Source organism: Brachyhypopomus gauderio, chromosome 5 (genome assembly GCF_052324685.1).
Source record: "Brachyhypopomus gauderio isolate BG-103 chromosome 5, BGAUD_0.2, whole genome shotgun sequence".
Classification (NCBI taxonomy): Eukaryota; Metazoa; Chordata; class Actinopteri; order Gymnotiformes; family Hypopomidae; genus Brachyhypopomus; species Brachyhypopomus gauderio.
Genome location: NC_135215.1, coordinates 32,554,197 through 32,574,776, shown reverse-complemented (window position 1 = coordinate 32,574,776; position 20,580 = coordinate 32,554,197). Strand labels below are relative to the sequence as shown.

The 20,580-nt window shown below is 43.5% G+C and overlaps 2 protein-coding genes across 5 annotated transcripts in view; both read left to right on the top strand.

Moving 5' to 3' along the window:
* The window catches only part of cntn1a (contactin 1a), a 59,250-nt gene extending 51,603 nt beyond the window's left edge, over positions 1 to 7,647 (top strand). For both annotated transcript variants that reach the window (XM_077007189.1, XM_077007190.1), the window contains exons 16-24: positions 34 to 195; positions 482 to 631; positions 976 to 1,046; positions 1,183 to 1,417; positions 2,337 to 2,440; positions 2,633 to 2,816; positions 3,008 to 3,126; positions 3,660 to 3,813; positions 5,138 to 7,647. In XM_077007189.1, coding sequence (XP_076863304.1) covers positions 34 to 195; positions 482 to 631; positions 976 to 1,046; positions 1,183 to 1,417; positions 2,337 to 2,440; positions 2,633 to 2,816; positions 3,008 to 3,126; positions 3,660 to 3,813; positions 5,138 to 5,214 — 1,256 coding nt within the window. In that variant the 3' untranslated portion in view covers positions 5,215 to 7,647. The remainder of the gene's footprint in view (positions 1 to 33; positions 196 to 481; positions 632 to 975; positions 1,047 to 1,182; positions 1,418 to 2,336; positions 2,441 to 2,632; positions 2,817 to 3,007; positions 3,127 to 3,659; positions 3,814 to 5,137) is intronic.
* Positions 7,648 to 8,479: 832 nt separating this feature from the next.
* Positions 8,480 to 20,580, top strand: part of LOC143515165 (PDZ domain-containing RING finger protein 4) — a 107,690-nt gene continuing 95,589 nt past the window's right edge. Inside the window, exons 1-3 of one of the 3 annotated variants that reach the window (XM_077007185.1) lie at positions 8,480 to 8,776; positions 8,910 to 8,993; positions 9,216 to 9,314. In XM_077007185.1, coding sequence (XP_076863300.1) covers positions 8,657 to 8,776; positions 8,910 to 8,993; positions 9,216 to 9,314 — 303 coding nt within the window. In that variant the 5' untranslated portion in view covers positions 8,480 to 8,656. Of the gene's footprint in view, positions 8,777 to 8,909; positions 8,994 to 9,215; positions 9,315 to 13,209; positions 13,265 to 20,580 lie in introns of all 3 variants that reach the window. The other 2 variants (XM_077007188.1, XM_077007186.1) reach the window with 2 other exon arrangements.

Genomic DNA, 20,580 nt, shown 5'->3' with positions numbered 1-20,580 from the left:
GCTGAGCTGCCTGTCCTCTTGTTCCTCTGACAGGACCTCCCGGACCTCCGGGTGGGGTGCGCGTGGAGGAGGTGAAGGAGAGGTCCGTCAGGCTACTCTGGAGCCAGGGTTCAGACAACCTCAGCCCCATCTCCAAATACACCATCCAGTACAGAGAGACCCGAACCCAGGAGGGCTGGAAAGTTGCCATTACCTGTGGGTCCACAACTATTGGCTGAGGGGATTCTCAAAGTGACCTTTTTTGATGATGGGTTTTGAGGTTTTTTTTCCTTTTCAATATGTTACCTGATCATCTCTCAAGACCCTGCTTTGCTTCGTGCTATTCTGTGCCAAAATAATCTTTGAGACATTCTTTTGTTTGGGGAACAATTTATTTGTAAACACTGTATTAGTATACATGTTTAAGAGTCATTACATTACATTACATAAGTGTCAGTTACATTCTACAGTAACTTATAATCCCATAATCCTGTCTTCTTAGCCCCACCAAATGTGGAGGGCAATGCAGAGATGGCCACAGTGCTTAAACTGACTCCATGGACCGAGTACGAGTTTCGGGTCATTGCTACCAACACATTGGGTACAGGAGAACCCAGCGACCCTTCACCCCGAATTACCACACTAGAAACAAGTACGTTCATGGTTTACATCTTAGTACTGGACATATATCATTGTTGAATTTCCTGTGTATTCAAATCATACGACCATTTGCAATAAACTACTCATTTCTGGATCAGGAATAATTGGATTTAAAACAGAGGGGCTTTGTTAAATCAGTGTTACCACTTGAAATACATAGTTTGTATGAGTAAGGTCCCAGTAGTAGCGCTACCGGTGCACATGACATTATGCATTTACCCAGTGGGCTGAAACAGACTCAGACAGGCGTTTGTTCTGACTGGTACTGTTAGACTGCTCCGCTGTGGTAGAGTCCTACTGAAAATGCAGGCGTTCACATTCTTCTCTTTATTTCAGTTCCTACTGTGGCACCTTCAAATGTAGGAGGAGGTGGTGGTGCAAACAGAGAGCTCATCATAACATGGGTGGTAGGTACTAAGCTTGGGTGGAGTTTTTCTAACTGCCTGTCCCGAGTTTAAATGGTTAAATGTTGAGTAGTTTCACGTCTGTGACAGTCGGTCTGCGTGTGAGTGTGACTCTGTGATGTCTGTTCTCCCCCCTCAGCCCGTGTATCCCCAGTACTACTACGGCAGTAACTTTGGTTACATCGTCGCGTTTAAACCTCACGACAGCGACGAGTGGCATAAAGTGACGGTGGCGAATCCTGTGGCCAGCCGTTACGTCCACAAGGACCCCACCATCCCCCCGGCAACCAAGTTTGATGTGAAAGTGAAGCCCTTCAACAGTAAAGGAGAAGGTCCCTTCAGCCAGCCCTCGGTCATATTCTCCGCTCTGGATGGTGCGTACCCAAGACAGGCCTGGGGTCAGTTTGCATGCACCCCTGAGGTTCTGAAGTTCTAGTAGCAACAACTCCATTTAAGCATTTTGCTTTAGTAAAGAGAAGTGCTTCATTTTAGCCAATAACAGGACTACACAGGCATGTCCCAAGATGGTGCTGAAGACATTGGGGAATATCGCTTTTCAGTGAAGGCTCTTCTGCTCCTGAGTATCGTATTCCACTCCAGTCAGTGTCAGTGTGAGGTTTTTGTGCACATATGTCAAAACTGCATCTATGACCCATAGAAATGGCAGAATGTAAAAAATATTCACTTTAAAACTGAGACAGAGGCTGTGGCATTACGGTGTGAAGACAGCGGTCTGGGAGGCATCTGGAAGTCTTTACAGTACATGAAGTCCTGCTCATTCATACTGGTTCCTGTTTTGACTTCAGACATCGACCTCACTGACCCTCTGCACTCAGACCAGTGTAATCCCTCGTTCCTTTACTCAGCACAGTCCCAAATCCTATGAGTCCCTCACTGGAGTGATTAGAAGCATTCTGATCTGGGATCAGCTCCCCCGTCATCTTGAGATTTGCTGTGACGTTTAGCTGACACCACCCCTATAGATATTCTCCACGTTTAACCCACTCATTAATGCACACCGGGTCTCTGTTGCCCTGGTAACCCACTGTGAGAGGGCCGTGTGCTCTGACACAGTGTTGAGAACGGTGCACAGATGGGGTGGGGAGGGTGTTCACCAGAATCAGTGATTACAAACGGCTTTACTGTCTGCGTGGCAGTTTGCATGTGTCTTAGATGGACGGGTTGCATGGCATGCGTGTATAAACCAGAGCTATGGGTCTTCGGTTTACGCCCCAGACTTGTGGGGCTTTTGTTCGGTCTGACATGTGTGTGCATGTTCCTGTGTGACCTCAGTACCCTCCGAGGCTCCCGTCATCGCAGACGCCAGGACCCTGTCGGCGAGCGAGGTCATTGTCTGGTGGCTGCCCATCACACAGCAGACGGTGGAGGGCTATCAGGTGAGTGTCACGTCTACAATGAAAACGTGCCAAATTATGATTTGCTAGACACCTTTATTTGTCTTTTTTGTGGTATGGAACTTACACGACAATATCTCCACTGAGAAGTAGTAGCAGCGTTCTACTGGTTTAGCCAAACAATATTACTGTTATATATCATGGTGCTAGCGGTCCGTTTCTGTCCTGTGGCAGGTGAAGTACTGGAGGAAGCTGAAAGAGAACGAGGCATCAGCTCAGCACATCTCCACCAGAGAGAACCAGACACGGCTGGAGAACATGGAGCCCAACTCCCTGTACGTCATCGAAGTGCGTGCCTTCAACGGCGCCGGATACGGCCCCAACAGCAAACGCCACGAGATCTACACCAAGAAAGCTCGTGAGCAGCACGCAAACCACACGCCCTGTGTACACGAAACGAGGGAGAAGTGATTCAGCAGACCCACTCATACACACTCATATACACACGTCTGCTTATATAAAGCATTCAGGGGTCTCTCCCAAGATGCCGTTCAGTTTCTGGCCTGACCGCACGCATGGTGATGCATCATCTCTGGCTTTTTCTCTCAGCACCCAGTCGCGCTCCGAAAATCATCAGCACGAAGATGAACTCCAGTGGGACATCGGTCAACATCGCCTGGGAGCACGTTGAGTCTTTAGCCAATGAGTCCTCGGTGGACTGCTACAAGGTACGGGCGGAGGGGGGCGGAGGTGCAGCTTGTGTCCCGTCATTTTGTGGATGACCATCATATGGGTGGTTGGATAGTGTCACACAGTCAGTTTAACCGTATGCCTTAATTGTAAAGATCGTGTGTGTAGTTGGAACTGAGATTCATGAGCTAGACTGGGATCAATAAGGAGGGGAGAGTTAGAGATATATCGGTACACCGCAGTATAAAACCCTGTTAGTCATACTGCTTGTTTCTTTAATTATTGTGTTAGAGTTTGAGTTGTTTTACGTCTTACATTTACATGAAATTTCGCAGCATTGCTTTTAAAGAGAAATTAAATCTGTGTGTATTAATGTTTACATATATTCATTTTCAATGTATTTAAACAAAACCTTAATAATCCTGAGACCCATGATAATTGTGGCTGCTTTGAACCTTACGTGACATATTTGTCTCCTGGAGCAAGCAGAAAGCCTCTTACTGCAAGCCATCACTCACTGTGCACCCTCCGCCCCCTGCCCCGCCCCCTGCCCCGCCCCCTGCTGCCCCAGGTTCTGTACAGGCAGGAGGGCCACAACACAGGGATTCTGTACACCACAGGTAAGCAGTCCATAGACCTGCCCCTGCAGAAGGGAGATTACCTGGTGGAGGTGAGAGCCCACAGCGAGGGCGGAGATGGAGCCGTAACACAAGTACGCGTCTCAGGTGAGACACTCTCCCAAATGTCCTAATCCCATACGCCCTCGTGCCTGCACCTGGTTCATGTTATGAGACATGTGTGATTTAGTTGGAAAATGATGATGTAACTCATAATAGTTCTTACAAGACAGAGAACGTAGTCAGCCCTGATCCATTGTTTTTGACGAGAGAATCATAGAAAATGCTAGGCAGTGGAGATACACTTACCACCCACTTTATAAGAAACATTTTTTTTATTACAGTCACTTTGTAAGCTGCAGTTATAGCCCGTCAGCCGGCTTGTGAGGGTGTGGTACCATCCACCAACACTCCACCAGCCATTAACTCTAGTCACTGGTGGCTGGATGCTTTGGGTGGCTGACAGCTCCCAACCCAGCAGTGACACTGATACATGTAACAGCTGTACCAGACCTGCAGTCCCTAATCCACTGGTGCCAGCACCCCGACCGTGTCACTGCCATGTCCGTGTCCATGTCCGTGTCCATGCTGAGAACAGTCCCCCACCTCCAGCACCTCAGGATCCCTGACAAATTGTGTCCATCCATCAATATTTGGGCTGTTTGCAATTGTACACCTATAAAATGTACCTGTAAGATTCTTGCTCCCAATAATGTAGCCACTGAGATGAGGTGCCTGGAATATGTTTCTAATTAAGTGAGGGATGAGTGTAATTTCTAATACCTAAACATTAAAATGTAATTAAAAGTTATAAATTAAAAATTAAATTAAATGTAATAAAAATTAGTTTTTTTTTTTTACTAAAATGACATGTAGCTCATAGATGATTGTAGATAGTCTCTACAATTATAGACATTCTGTTCTCTTGCTTGAGTTTTTGTTTTTCATGGTTCATAATGAAGTGTCAGCTAGTCATCTCTCCATAGAAGATGGAACAGAGAACAACTGAACAGGTGTTGACAGTCAGAGAGAGAGAGAGAGCGACAGAGAGAGAGCAACAGAGAGAGAGAGAGAGAGAGAGAGAGAGAGAGAGAGAGAGAGAGAGAGAGAGAGAGAGAGAGAGAGAGAGAGAGGGCACGTGATAGATGAGGTATACCTTGAGTTCTGTTTCCCTCTACTGTTGCTCACCCAGTGTCATTCATTACTGGACTGCTCATGTACATTATGTAGGGTGTTGGAGTTTCACCATGCTAACTGACACCATGCTAACTGACACCATGCTAACTGACATGAAGCTAATGACATGTTATGAACCAAGTAAACCAAGTAGCCGCCTAGCTTTTAATGGTACTGTAGTGTTTGCAAAAAAGAATGCGGGCCTATACGTGCAATAATCCAGATCTAACTGCATTACCTGTTCTCTTGTGTGCAGGTGGGGGGGTCCTGGGGGCCCAGTCTCTCAGCCTCTGTGTCCTACTCCTGGCTGCTGTCCTCAGCCTGGCTCTCTGAATGTAGCGCCATCCCTCCTGTGCATTCAGTCCCCACAGGGAAGAGGACCCTCACAGGACGACGCCTTACAGGACTCTTACTCCACTCAATCTCAAGATCTACGATGAATAATCCCAGCCTGGAATAAGCTCTGGGGAAAGAATCTCTATGGAGGCCCAGAACAGGCAAGGACATGGAGGATACTCTGTATTCGGTATCACCAGAAACACGGAGCAACATCTAAGGAGTTCTCCTTTGTTCGAGTTTGCCTTATCTCTTATCCTGATCTTTTACTGCTGGGCTGCTTGTGGTAAAGAGTGACTTCTGCATTTTACAATTTGACACATATTTCAATATTTGGTGCCACCCTAAAGCTGAATTGCCTTCCATTCTTGTGGCACAAACTGTAAACTTTATTGAATTTGAGAGAGGAAAGAAATCATAATGTTCTTTCAGCAATGTGCAACTCCTGCAAGTGACTTTAAAGAAAAGATCGGTGTAAGAGTGTCTGATATTATCTTATATGTACTTGGCAAGTCAGTGACTCCCTTTTTTCATGTCCTAACTAAAGCACATCCCTCACTTAATGGATACAGTCAAACCAAAATCCTGTCCTACTACACAAATTCATACTCTAAACAGTATCATGCATAACAGACAATATAGAAATTTATTTCAAGCTAGTATATGTATATGCAATAATTTATAAGCTATTGATCTCTTTAATATATATTTCAATATATTATTTCTTTGGTCATATTAACATATCTCTAATAGAAAGATTATTTTACTTAGCTATCATTTCAAAGCCCTTACACAAGAGGAAGCGGACAGCTGGAGTGAGTTGTGTGCATGTACCTCTGTGATCTAAACAAGGATCATTGGGGTGTTAATAAAATTGTAAATTTATAATCATTAATGAGATTCTGTACCGAAGAGTAATTGTGTTTGTATGTGCAGAAATCATATCCAGTCCATGGATAAGTGTTGTGTGTGTGCGTGTGTGCGTGCGTGAGTGCGTGCGTGAGTGCGTGCGTGCGTGCGTGCGTGCGTGTGTGTGTGTGTGTGTGTTTGTAAAGAGAGTAATTATCCACTGTGGCATGTCAGAGGTTATAGGCTTAAAGCATCTCTGGGCATCTCTGTTGTTTTTTTTTTATCTTTGATGATCACTGGAGGAACTGTACGCATGGGCCTGGCTAACATTACTGCAGCACTGTATGCTTTGGCCAGTGTCATTAGTAGCTGTTTGACCATGAACGGGTCTAAGGTTGGAACAGGTCTAAGGTTGGAACAGGTCTAAAGTTTGAACAGGTCTAAAGTTTAAACAGGCCTGAGATTTGAAAAAAGAAATGCTGCATCAAAGGGAAGTCTTTGTTTTGACTGTATCATTATCTCTGTATCAGTTACAGGTGTTTTGTAAAGAATGTTGACATATCATTTCATATTCATTTTTAATAGTGGCATGGTTCAAGCAGCATTGATAATGAAGGAAGGGCAGTGTAGCATCAGCTGCTAAAAACATGAACTTTGAACCTTTCTAAAGGGAAAACATGGAGGGAAAACTAGGTATTCCATTCCTAAATAAAAACAAGCTGTTTCCAAGGTCACTTCCTGCTTGTGTGTTCGGTGTCCTGTATGCCTAAGGATTGTGTTGTTGTTGTGTCTGACTTTAAGACGCTGAAGTATTTAGCAGAAATGTGATTCTCGTGCAGAATGAGGCAGACACCACTGCACCGGGACACCAGTCATCTGTTATGATTGGGACTATAACATTGAATGAGCAGTTTATTGCTAGATGCTTTAATAAATGTAACCCAGTGTCTGTTAAGGTTCAACAAACTGAAGATACTGACATACCCCTGTATACTTTTTTATTCTTTATTTTGTGTATTTTTTATGTGACAGAATTTTTGTTTACTCAACTGAAAAATATAGTGCTTTGATATTTCCCCGTATAGTAAAGGAAAACTCCATCTGAGAAGAAGAATATAAGAGCACATGATGTTAACAAACGCAGGCACATCTTACAGCTAGAACACTTCCATTTTATTGAGTCCCAGGATAATGTAATTTATTATTTGACATGTATGGAATAGTCTGAATCTAAAAATTTACCTCAGGTGGAGTCTTTCCTTATATGTGAATTTTACCCATTGCTTTAACATTGTGTGAGTAATTTTTGATGACCACCACAAAGTGCTTTCTCTTACTAGTTTCCTTCATTCAACAGAAATCGTAAAACGCAAGAAATGCCAAATGCATGAATGCCTTTAACGTTTGGAATCTGCAGTTATCTGGAGGGGAAATGGTTCGCCCTAAGATGCATGATCTAGAAGTGAATGGGCCACTCCAGTTGCATTAGAACACCATACTCATTTGCGGTCGAGGTGACTTGTGTAACTTCGCTTCTTCTGATCTGCCTCTGTCATTGAATAAAGAGTCTGTTTAGCCTGAGTGACAAGCTCTCTTTGTCTGAGACATTGTAGATAAAGCCTGATGAATCATTATCTGCTTCATTAAAGCAATTCTTCTCAATTAAAGCTTATAAAGACCAAGCTTATATGAGTTAAATGAGTTCTCACTGACTTTGAACATTTATTTAACCTTTACCTTTCATTGATCTATTACTCCACTTTAAATACAATTTTTTTTCACTGTTATCTAGTTTATTCCTTTTTTTAATTTTATTTTCAACTTAATTTCATACAGCACCCACAAGTAACTAATGTAGCATATAATGTAGTATGTGACCTGTGTTAAGAGTTTTGCTACAAATTATATAGAAAATCTTCTAGACACCATGCTGTAACAGTTTTAGAAAAACTGAATTCACTGTCAAGTAATATTCACTAAAAGGCTTTTTAGTATATTTTGTAAAACTGATCTGGATTAAACTCAATTCAAAATTTGATTACATTCCAAAATTAAATTCTAAAAGTAGATAATACAACGGTATTATGATTATTAATTATTTTCACATATGCGAAGTTTATGGAATAAGCATTGGTGTTTGTTACTTATTGCGTCAATTAAAGTTTTTCATGAACCAACTGGTTTACAAGCTTATAGTGAACATAGAAGTGTTCACTTATAATTTAGACTAGGAGTGGGCGTGGTTTATGGGGAGTAGTTTTACATTTCACTTGATACTTTGTTAGATTTTGAAAATGAATCATTAATACATTCGTGTATGCATCATTTGTCGTTTAAAATAATTTTAACAGAAATAACACAATACATGTGTACTAAAGTACCGTTCGTTTTAAACTCCAAACCGCGGTTTGCGAAGCTGCTTTCATGCACGTGCAGTACCGCGCGCGACAGCGTCCTATGGCGTCCCCTCCCACCCAGTACGGGCGCGTGAGGAACCCGTAGTGGGGAAAGAGGTTCACACGTGACGGGGGACCGCTTCAGTGACCAAGCGTAAGCGTTGAACATGTGGAGCAGAAGTTAGAAACGCAACATGTCAACATGTGGGGAACACAAGCAGGACCTGTTCGCCCAGCTGACACTCCTCCACGTCCTGGAGAAGTACACGGGAAAGATGAAGAAGTGTGTGAGGAGCAGAAGTGAGCAGTGCAAGGTGGGTCTGGTCTAATGGGAAGTGTTTACGGTTTGTTTTATCATTGAAGGAGATCAGCGTACATTCTAACGTATTCTAACGATACGTTTCCTAAAACTATGCAATTAAAAGCAAATAAAGTTTTTCCGAATAGATTGGAGAGCCTGAGATCCTTAAAGTGACTCTACACAGAGAGAGCAACTTACTTGGATTCAAAATTATAGGAGAATATGACCAGGTATAAACGTTCAACTGGTGAAATAGAATGTGTTTGTACTGTTAAATGTAATGTAAACAGCAAACTGTCAAATACTTAAATATTGTTAGAATGTAGTACATTGTATGTTTTTTTTTAAAGGTTGAATTAATTGTCATTGGAAGCTGTCCTGTGCAGTCCACAAAATCTGCTAATTGATCATGACTTTTTAAGAGTTTTTTTCCACTTTTTTTCTGTCCATAGACGTGCCCAGGAGGAACAGGTATCTTTGTGTCTCACGTGACTAAAGGGGGTCCGTCAGACAGGGACGGTGGACTTCAGGTTGACGACAGAGTAGTGGAGGTGAGCAATAGTACCAACCACAGACCTCAGTGGCTCTATGTCTGCTGGGCCGGATAACTGGGCGGATGCCAGTGTGTTCTGTTTATTAGACACCTAGTACTGTACGGGGGAGCAGTGTAGACGAGCCTTTTAATCCACACTTTGACAGCCAGGCTGCACAGAACTATGAAGGCAGAGTCTTCATGTATTTGTGTGACATGCAGATGCATAAGTTGGTATCTATACAGAATGATGGTCCCTTGGCCTTCTCGTTTGGTGGTAATTAATCTCACTGTCATTAGATTACCCCCTGCATTACTGTAGTTGATCGCAAGATCATTAGATTGCTCTCTGCATTACTGTGTAGTTGATCTCACCATCAATAAATTACTCTGCATTGTGTAGTTGATATCAAGAGAGACAGATGTTATTTCTGTAAGGCTTAAATTAGAGGTATCTGACCTGCTTCCCTCCACAAGTCTCTGTAGGTAAAATACCTCCACTCCTCTCCCTCTGGCTCATGCTTTTCTCTTTTACACTCTCTGTTTGCGCTTTCGTTGTTCCAGACGTTTGTTTTCATGGTGTGTATGCTATGTGCTGAGCTGTGTTTCTGTATTTAATGGGAGTTGAAGGGTATTGTTTACACTGTGTATTAGGCATGTGGCTGTCATCTGCTTTTGTTTCCAATAGCTAATGTGATGACACAGTGATAACACAGTTAACCAAGGATACAGATTGCTGTTTGAGGAGATGGTGGACCATTTAAAACTTGTTCCAGTTGTGAAATTGGGATTATATTAACAAATATTTAATTTGGCTTATAATGTTAGATCGAGGCCAAGCCAAAGAAAACTTTCTAAAATGTCAGTGATATTGTAATGAACAAGTTTGGAAGTTTCAATCTCAAAGAGAGTATGCATTAGCAGTTTGAAAAGGCACCACGTCACACATACAAGCAATGTAGAAAAGCATGAACACACTACATGGTACCAGAGAGGCTTAATGAATTTGCTTGAAGTAAGTATTGCAGAGGAGTGTGACTAGTTTTTACCAAGAGGGACAGATTGCATAAACCTCATTTTCCATCTGTTCCCAGTGCAAAGGGCACTCAAGCTTGGGGGTGTGTCTCTGAGAGCTGCCCAGTGACTCAGTGGAATCTTAATCTGTGGACAGTGCAGGGACACTGTGTCTTCAGCTCATAATAGCAAAATGTAACAAGAGCAGATTGGGCCAAAATGAAGAAAAAAAAACAAGATTTATGACCATAACTCTCTGGCAAGATCATTCAATTTCAGTAGCAAAAATAAAAGATAAAAAGAAGATTGCTGATAAACTACGGTGTAGTTTTCTGCAGTCAGGCGTTAGCTGGCTATCAAATGATGCCTGTCATTTTCATTTTCATCAAAGAGCCACACATTTGCAAGCACATTTCCTTCCCAGACAAATGCCAAGTCCAAATGACTTTCTTTTGAATCACTTCCTGAACCGTAATCTTGTGACAATCACAGACAATTTTCTATTCTAAATAATCAGATTAATACGGGTGCAGTAAACTTTAAGGGAGGTCATTTGTGCCTTCTTTGAATACTCTAAATTCAATGCTGGCAGTGTTTTTCCGAGGGAAAGGTGGGTGGTTTCTGAACTATTAGAATGCTAGCAGAATGACGCTGTTTGTCCAGGAGTCCACCACTGGGCTGTTTCCTGTGGGCCTCCTCTTTTCTATAATTCATATTCACAGACACGGGTCTCTACCCCTGGGCTGCACAGAAGGGCTATAATACAGCAGGAGGCCTGATCCAGAAATACGAAGCCATGTGTATAGAATGTCCTGATGTGAAAGTGCTTATATAGGAAGGCTGTACTCTGCTCTGTGCTCTGGGACCGCCTCTGTTTTGGGCTCGGTTCTACAGAATCCCCTCCGTTTGCCTGAGCTCTCCTGCCATAACTCTTTGATACTGGCATTGACCAACCTGCTGAGATTCTTATAATGTTTAAATATGGGCCTGAGAAAAAAAGCTGCCATATTCCAAAAATTCAGATTAATGTTCTGTTTGGTCTCCACCTCATTTGATTAATTCAACATTATTCCAGTATTAACCAGGGCATTTCCATGGAGCATGGGTCCTTTGTTGACGGCATAATTGAGATGTTTCCCGGGGAGATCACATCCATAGCAACAGAGCTGTTTGCTTTGGCAAGTGTGCTGCTGATTCTGGGCTCTTTCAGGAGGCTGCTGTTCTAGGCAGGAAGTGTGAAGCCGGAAATAGCGTGCTACGCTCCAGCCTCAGCCGCCATACCAGTGGGGCAATGGAGACGGGCTAAATTTGGACCTGTGGCTTTTTACATTTTCTTGAGGCTCCGAAGACATTTCTAGTAAGGGGTTGGAGAGCAGGGTCATGTTGTTATAATACTGCACGCAGCTATTAATCAAACTTAGGTTTTTAAACCATTACATTTTACATTTATGGCATTTGGCAGACGCCCTTATCCAGAGCGACTTACATTTTTATCTCATTTTTATACAAGTGAGCAATTGAGGGTTAAGGGCCTTGCACATGGGTACCTCAGTCATGGCCCCAGGTCTGGGAATCAAACCCACGACCCTCCGGTCACAAGACCAGCTCCCTAACCACCAGGCCATGACTCCCCCAGGAGCCAATTGGTCTGTATTGTGAAGTTTTGAATAGGAGAAAATGCAGGCAGGTACGCAGCTTTTTAATAGGAGCAACCGTAGATGAGTACACAGAATTTTATGCTGTGTTGACATCTCTATTCAAAGTGTATATTCTTAGAAGCTGGATTTTTAGAAACGTACTCTGTGGAATATACTTGTAATTCTGTAAAGGTTTGCTCTACTTTTGAAACCTGCCAGAGTTTGTACTGGGAGGTCTTGCACAGGGTTTGTGTAGGTGTTAAAGAGCAGGACAGGTGTTTCAGCAGCTTGAGATGCGTTCAGAAAGACTGTGGCTCTCCTCACACCCTTGGCCATGTTTAGTGGATCAGATCCAGCTCAGCCTCGACCTTGTGTTCACGTCTGATGCTTTTATGTTGCCAGTGTGCCGTTACAAAGCCTTTAGTAAAACAGAAAGCTTGTGATAACGTGGAAAGGTTATTCTGCTCCTGACATGCATGAGGTCACACTGTCACAACATTAAAGTCTTAGGAAAGAGAGTGTGTGATGCAGGTCCCAGGTTGGTGGGGATTGGTGGAGGTAAGAGGATTTCATGGCCTGGCGGTTAGGGAACTGGTCTTGTGACCGGAGGGTCGTGGGTTTGAGTCCCAGACCTGAGGCCATGACTGAGGTGCCCTTGAGCAAGGCACCTAACCCCAACTGCTCCCCGGGCGCCGGGCTAGGGCTGCCCACCGCTCTGGGCACGTGTGATCCACAGCCCTCTAGTAATCACTAGTGTGTGTGTGTGTTCTAACTGCACGGATGGGTTAAAAGCGGAGGACAAAATTTCGATTGGGGTGTAAAAAATCACAATTGACAAAATATGGCACACACATTTATAAGGGGTCGTCTGTGAATTTTGGGTGAAACACCATCATATATATCAAATTAAACATATTAAATACATTTTAATCAATTGTAATCGGATGGTCATAAACACACACAGGCTACTGTATGTGATTTATTTGTTCTCCCCTGTCAAATTTGTCAGATGTCTCTAACACCCTCTCCAAGTCTTTGATGTGTGTGTAGGTAATTAGGCCTTCAGTGTAAGCATCCTAGCTTCCTGATTAAATTATTTTATCTAGCATGTGTTACAGCCGCGTGCTACATATGGATATCTGACCATAATGCAGACATCTGAAGATGTTTTCACAGCCAGCCCACTGTACTCAATACATATTCACTCGTAATGGGTTGTATTCATGAATCCTAGTTTTGTTTCTTGGTCACTTTTGTTTTCAGAGTCAGCCACTGTGCGATGGCAGTATGCAGGGAGAAAGCAACGGCCAGGCAGAAGGTATGAACTTTGTGTTTCCGTTTCAGGGAGTGTGTGTCTGCATATATCTGCGCACAAGAGCCTGGTCTTCTCCATTGGATGGTGTGCATTAGTGTGGTGGTGTTTCATTTGCAGCTAATGGACATGGAGTATGCTGATTAAAATCTGTTGACCACACACAAACATTCTTGTGCAGCCCTACACACACACACACACACACACACACACACACACACCACACACATGCACTACATCATTTACTCACCATTAGCATTGCTGCCCTCAATTAAAGCATTTATCATACGACGGCAAATAGCTTCAAACCTAAATGCACTGCAAAGATTTCTTTTGTTTATATGAGGTAAAACACAACTGAGACCAGAATCTCATTTCACCCTGTTTGTGTATATTGGCTATAAAATCTTACATTGAGCAACAGTAAAAAACAGCTGAAAAATAAGAAATTCTGAAGTGTATGCGCATTCCTCATCCAACGATGCTCTGTATTGGGTCAGATGCTCTGAGTTGGGGGTCAGATGCTCTGTGTTGTGGGTCAGATGCTCTGTGTTGTGGGTCAGATGCTCTGTGTTGGGTCAGATGTTCTGAGTTGGGGGTCAGATGTTCTGAGTTGGGGGTCAGATGTTCTGAGTTGGGGGTCAGATGTTCTGAGTTGGGGGTCAGATGTTCTGAGTTGGGGGTCAGATGTTCTGAGTTGGGAGTCAGATACTCTGTGTTGGGTCAGATGTTCTGAGTTGGGGGTCAGAAGCTCTTTGTTGGGCTCAGATGCTCTGTGTTGGGGGTCAGATGCTCTGTGTTGGGACAGATGCCTTTTGTTGGAGAAAATACATTCTTAAAAATAGAGTTATAAGGAAATCTACATGTCTGCCCTGGAAGACATAGATTTGTTTGCTGTCTGAGAAGCAAGACTATCCTCCCACTACAGACACCCAGCTGGCAAATGTGGAAAGGGCCACTAGAAATAATGTATAATGTGCTTTGGTAGACAAATGTCATTTATACACAGGATGAGCTGTAAAATATCCTGTCAGCCCTTTAGAGCTTCACACAGAGCCCAGTGCACTTTCCACCCTCCTCTCAGGGGTTATCAGGTAGACCCCTTTGCTGGTGTATCGTGAATTAAGCCCATGACATCTCCAGAAGGCTCATCAGTGAGGTCTGATGGCCCAGCCCCGCCCTCTTCATGCTCTTTAATTAAAGCTCCACCCCTTTAAACGCAAACACAAGCTGGCCTCCCTCGTGAATAAGGCCGTACACAGCCCCACTGACACCACGTGCCACGACACCAAGTACATATAGTTTGCTCTAAACCAATAGCACACACAACTGCACCACACCCAATCACTTCCTGTGTCTGCTTGTTAATACTTCCTCAGCACTTCCAGGTCAACATGGATATCACCTAATACATCACCGCACATCCATCCTTGCTACCCCCCCGATGACTTAGGTTCATTAATACACGCTCAGTGCCACTGGTTCCAACTGGACCTTCCGCAGTACACAATGACATGACACAACTCTCATCTATGTGTGTTTGATGTTTCCTAATACACCAAATACCTCAAACCTTAGTTTATGGCTTCTAAAGCCAAACTGCACTAGCAAGGATATGGCAGATTTAGCTACAGATCCCCCAACAACCCGTCTGTGTCTTACAAATGTCTTCCACCCACGCTCTCACCTCAGATACTAAATCTGCATACTTCAGTTTCTTGCTATAAAATGCTTCATCAACCACATCCTCAAATTGAATTGTTAACTTTATAAAATAAACTATCCATTTGCCCTCAGAGTACAATACCATGTCTAGTCTCTGTGTAGTTAGCATAATACCTTGTAGGACCTTTCTATATTTTTTTTACCTACTGCAGACCTGGGCAAACCACGGCCCGCGGGCCACATCCGGCCCGTTGTGCGTCCCTGTCCGGCCTGCGAGAGGCCAATCATAAATGAAACAAATATCAATGTCGTGCGTGCAATACAACTGTGACGCTTTTATTTTGAAAGCGCTACGTTTTTGTTAATTCCGTGTGGATGTACGTGCTTGTGTGTGAGCTGTGCAAGAAACACTGTAGGTGATCAGCGACAAGTTAAGGCAAAATTTATACTTTCGCGAGTGAACGTAGTGCGCGACTCCGCACCCCTCGCACGAACCTCCGCGAACGGCGGAACATTTACGCAAATTATAATTGTGAATTGTGTAGGGCTGCCACAAACGATTATTTTAATAGTCGACTAATCACCGATTAATTTTTACGATTAGTCGACTAGTCGGATTGTACGTTAATTGAATATAAAACATACAGCTTATCACACTAGAATGCAACTGCTATTATATAACCATCATTAGATTTCAGCTATAACTAAAAATAAAAACAATTAAGATCATAGTTCATTAAACCTTTAATGAAATATGCAGCTTGTTGCAACAAACAATTATTAAAATAAGGATAAGGCACTGCCTTAAAAAACACAAAAATAAATAGGCCTACATTAAAAAAAATTCTTTATTAGGTTTTTCTTTCTTTCATTAGTCTCTGGCATCAAACTTCGCTACATTTAAATCAAATTAGGTAGAGACCTGAAACTAAGGAGTTATTCACAAAAATAAAGTTTTGGTCTCACTGACGTTACAGAAAATACACGAATGCGTGCTAAGGCTAATTAAACCAATCGCCATCACTAATGTTAACTTTTACAGTTACCACGATAAGCAGGGTTGCCAACTCTCACGCATTGAGAGTGAGAGACACGCATTTGACCGTCTTCACACGCTCACACACCACACATCCGATATCTCACGCCGAAAAAAAAGTTGGCAACCCTGCGATAAGTAAGTACTAAGTTAACGCTCTGTTTATGGTAACTTTAGCAGCTAACGAGCAATTTAGATTACAGAGATGACGGTCCCTATTCATCGTTGTCACAAGTAGCCACAACATGCTTCAGGTACGTGGTTGTGCTGCCGTGGAAGGCAAGTTCTGCCTTGCAGATATTGCACGCGTTTCGGAACCCGACTACGGAAAATGATCTCGCACTTTTGAGTTTCGTAGCCGGGTAGCCACGATACCAGAGCCTGTCTGTATAACGTCCTGGGATGTCGTCAACTGTCTACCCCGGTTTCCACTAAACTGCGCATGTGCGTCAAGGACAGAAACGCAGACGCAGCAGTGGAAACTGTCGCAGCAGTTTGGAGAGGAAAAAAAACGACGCATCGACTAATAAATTAGTCGTCGACTATTTTAGTAGTCGACATAGTCGTGACTAGTCGACTAATCATGGCAGCCCTAGAATTGTGTTCCAGGTTTGAAAAGTGCTGGAATGTTGGCTAAAGTACTTGAAAATGCTTGAAATTGTAACTGTATTTCGATTCACAACAAATAGCTGACTGAACAGGGGGTATTCCAGAAAGCGGATTCAGGGTAAGTAAACTCAGAGTTAACGAAAACTCAGGGTTTTCCGTTCCAGAAACCGAGCTTAGAGAGAACCTGAGTCAGCTGGGAAATATTGAAATGGACCTTGAAAGTGCCGTAGAAGTGCTTTAAAGCTAGGTTTAAGCCAGGTTTATACTTGACGCGAGCAGCGCGGGGGTCCGCGCGGCGAAAATGACGTAATCGCGGTGGCTCTGCCCGTGCGCGAGCGCCTCGCGTGCTGTCGCGAGGTCGTGCACCTCTCGAATTTTGTAACTTCGCGCGCACGCCGCGCCTCTGCGCGATGGACAAAGTCATGTTTGCAGGGTTCATACACCTTTATAAGGTGGAAGTAAAGCATTTATACGTCACTTTCAAGGTCTATTTCAATATTTCCCAGCACGTTAAACTTAAGTTAAATATTTATACATATACTCGAAATGATTCAAAAATAATTCGCTTTTTTATCATATTATTTAATGGTTGTTTAAAGTTTTCACGTTCTCTCATGTTTCGTCCTGGAATTACAAGAGGCTCGTATTTGTTAATGTAATACAAGAAAACTGTTCATTCAGATGGCTATTTGTTGTTAAACGAAGTAGTTACAATTCAAACATTTTCAAATATTTAACCTAAATTCCAGCACTTTTCAAATGTGAAACAAAAAGCAATATTAAAATTGGTCAGGTAAATGTTCCTTCCATTGTTTTTGAGGGGTGTTTCTTTATACTAACGTTTCTACTATCGTTTCGGAGAACACTACACAGAATGTTTGCGGAAGTTCGTGCGAGGTGGGCGGGGCCACCGTAATGACGTCATTTTCGTTTGTGTGGCCCTCTGACACAATTCAGGTTTCTCATGTGGCCCCTTGTAAAAATTAATTGTCCACCTCTGTCCTACAGCAAAGTGTCAAGCCGTTTTGGCTTGGATGCTATATCTAGCATTAATTTCAGTAATACTTCCATATGCAAATATTGAGAAAATAACACAAATATTGTTGTAAATACACAACCTTTCCTGACTGCCTGCTGGGCTGACAGTGAAGGCCTCACTGTGTAGCAGAACGTGCTTACCCCACACTCTCTTATGTCCTCATACCTCCACACTCTCTTATGTCCTCATACCCCCACGCTCTCTTATGTCCTCATACCTCCACGCTCTCTTATGTCCTCATACCTCCACACTCTCTTATGTCCTCATACCCCCACGCTCTCTTATGTCCTCATACACCCACGCTCTCTTATGTCCTCATACCTCCACGCTCTCTTATGTCCTCATACCCCCACGCTCTCTTATGTCCTCATACCTCCACGCTCTCTTATGTCCTCATACCCCCACGCTCTCTTATGTCCTCATACCTCCACGCTCTCTTATGTCCTCATACACCCACGCTCTCTTATGTCCTCATACCCCCACGCTCTCTTATGTCCTCATACCCCCACGCTCTCTTATGTCCTCATACCCCCACGCTCTCTTATGTCCTCATACCCCCACGCTCTCTTATGTCCTCATACCCCCACGCTCTCTTATGTCCTCACACCCCCACGCTCTCTTATGTCCTCATACCCCCACGCTCTCTTATGTCCTCATACCCCCACGCTCTCTTATGTCCTCATACCCCCACGCTCTCTTATGTCCTCATACCTCCACACTCTCTTATGTCCTCTTACCCCCACGCTCTCTTATGTCCTCATACCTCCACACTCTCTTATGTCCTCATACCCCCTCACTCTCTTATGTCCTCATACCCCCACGCTCTCTTATGTCCTCATACCCCCACGCTCTCTTATGTCCTCATACCCCCACGCTCTCTTATGTCCTCATACCCCCACGCTCTCTTATGTCCTCATACCTCCACGCTCTCTTATGTCCTCATACCTCCACGCTCTCTTATGTCCTCATACCTCCACGCTCTCTTATGTCCTCATACCTCCACGCTCTCTTATGTCCTCTTACCCCCACACTCTCTTATGTCCTCATACCTCCACGCTCTCTTATGTCCTCATACCCCCACACTCTCTTATGTCCTCACTCTCTTATGTCCTCATACCCCCACGCTCTCTTATGTCCTCATACCTCCACACTCCCTGTCCACATTCATTTTGTAGCTCAAACATCACGTTCCAAAATGTGCTGATTGCATGTCTGTTATGATATTTACCTATTGGTTTATATTTTCTAAGAAAGAAGGTGAGGCACTTTGGTATTGCCCCACTGATGATGGAGATGGAGGAGGGATTGTGGTGTACTGTTGCAACTTGAACAGCAGGTGGCACCATTTAGCTACACTATGAGCTCATACATCCTCTGCTTTTTATTTTAGTCTCTTAAACCAGAGGGAAGCTCTTAAGACAGAAAGACTAAAGTAACAACGTCATGCTTATTGAAATGTTATGTGATTCTCGGAAGACAAATCCTGGCTAAATCATTATTGACAAAGCATCATATGAATAATAGATAAATTAGAGCAGTATGCATGTGTTCCTAAAGCTACAGTTCAGTTTGTGTATACGGTTTGTGCATAAGCGTAAAGTGTGTCAAAAGCCTTTAGCTGTGATCTGTGCATATGCAGAAATGTTTAGGAAAATTTGACATGCAGATGTGAGTGCTTGTTGGAGAAGATTTAAAAGCAAACTGGCTTTGCGTTTGTTCTTTTGTAGAATCATGTCTCACCATCAACACACGTTCCGTGTCAGATCTCTCTCGGGTTCATAAGCGAGCGAAGCCTCGAGCAGGCTAGAGTCACTGCCCTTAGCATGAGTGCACGGCGCCCCAGGCCAGTGCTGTGAGCACCCCCATAACCCCCAGTAGCACAGGTGGGTGCCTGTACCACCAGGGTGGGGGTTTGGTTCCCAGAGAGTGTCATGCAGTACTGTGATGTAGATAAATATGCATGTTGCTCTGAATAAGGGGTTTGTCCAAATGCTCATTTAAATGCAGGACACACGCCACAGTCTATAATGTTAATGCCTTAAGATTGCTTTCGATAATCCAGCTTTATTTGTGCTGTTTACAGCATATGGACATTTTATGGCCTGAAGATTGTGATGTGGGGTAAATAATATTCATCCTAGAGACTGTGGTGTGTGGTAAATAATATTCATCCTAGAGACTGTGGTGTGGGGTAAATAATGTTCCACCTGGAGACTGTGGTGTGGGGTAAATAATATTCAACCTGAAGATTGTGGTGTGGGGTAAATAATATTCATCCTAGAGACTGTGGTGTGTGGTAAATAATATTCATCCTAGAGACTGTGGTGTGGGGTAAATAATGTTCCACCTGGAGACTGTGGTGTGGGGTAAATAATATTCATCCTAGAGACTGGTGTGTGGGGTAAATAATGTTCATCCTGGAGACTGTGGTGTGGGGTAAATAATGTTCATCCTGGAGACTGTGGTGTGGGGTAAATAATATTCATCCTGGAGACTGTGGTGTGGGGTAAATAATGTTCATCCTGGAGACTGTGGTGTGGGGTAAATAATGTTCATCCTGGAGACTGTGGTGTGGGGTAAATAATGTTCATCCTGGAGACTGTGGTGTGGGGTAAATAATGTTCATCCTGGAGACTGGTGTGGGGTACACAATGTTCATCCTGGAGACTGTGGTGTGGGGTAATTGATGTTCATCCTGGAGACTGTGGTGTGGGGTAATTGATGTTCATCCTGGAGACTGTGGTGTGGGGTAATTGATGTTCATCCTGGAGACTGTGGTGTGGGGTAATTGATGTTCATCCTGGAGACTGTGGTGTGGGGTAAACAATGTTCATCCTGGAGACTGTGGTGTGGGGTAAATAATGTTCATCCTGGAGACTGTGGTGTGGGGTAATTGATGTTCATCCTGGAGACTGTGGTGTGGGGTAAATAACGTTCATCCTGGAGACTGTGGTGTGGGGTAAATAATGTTCA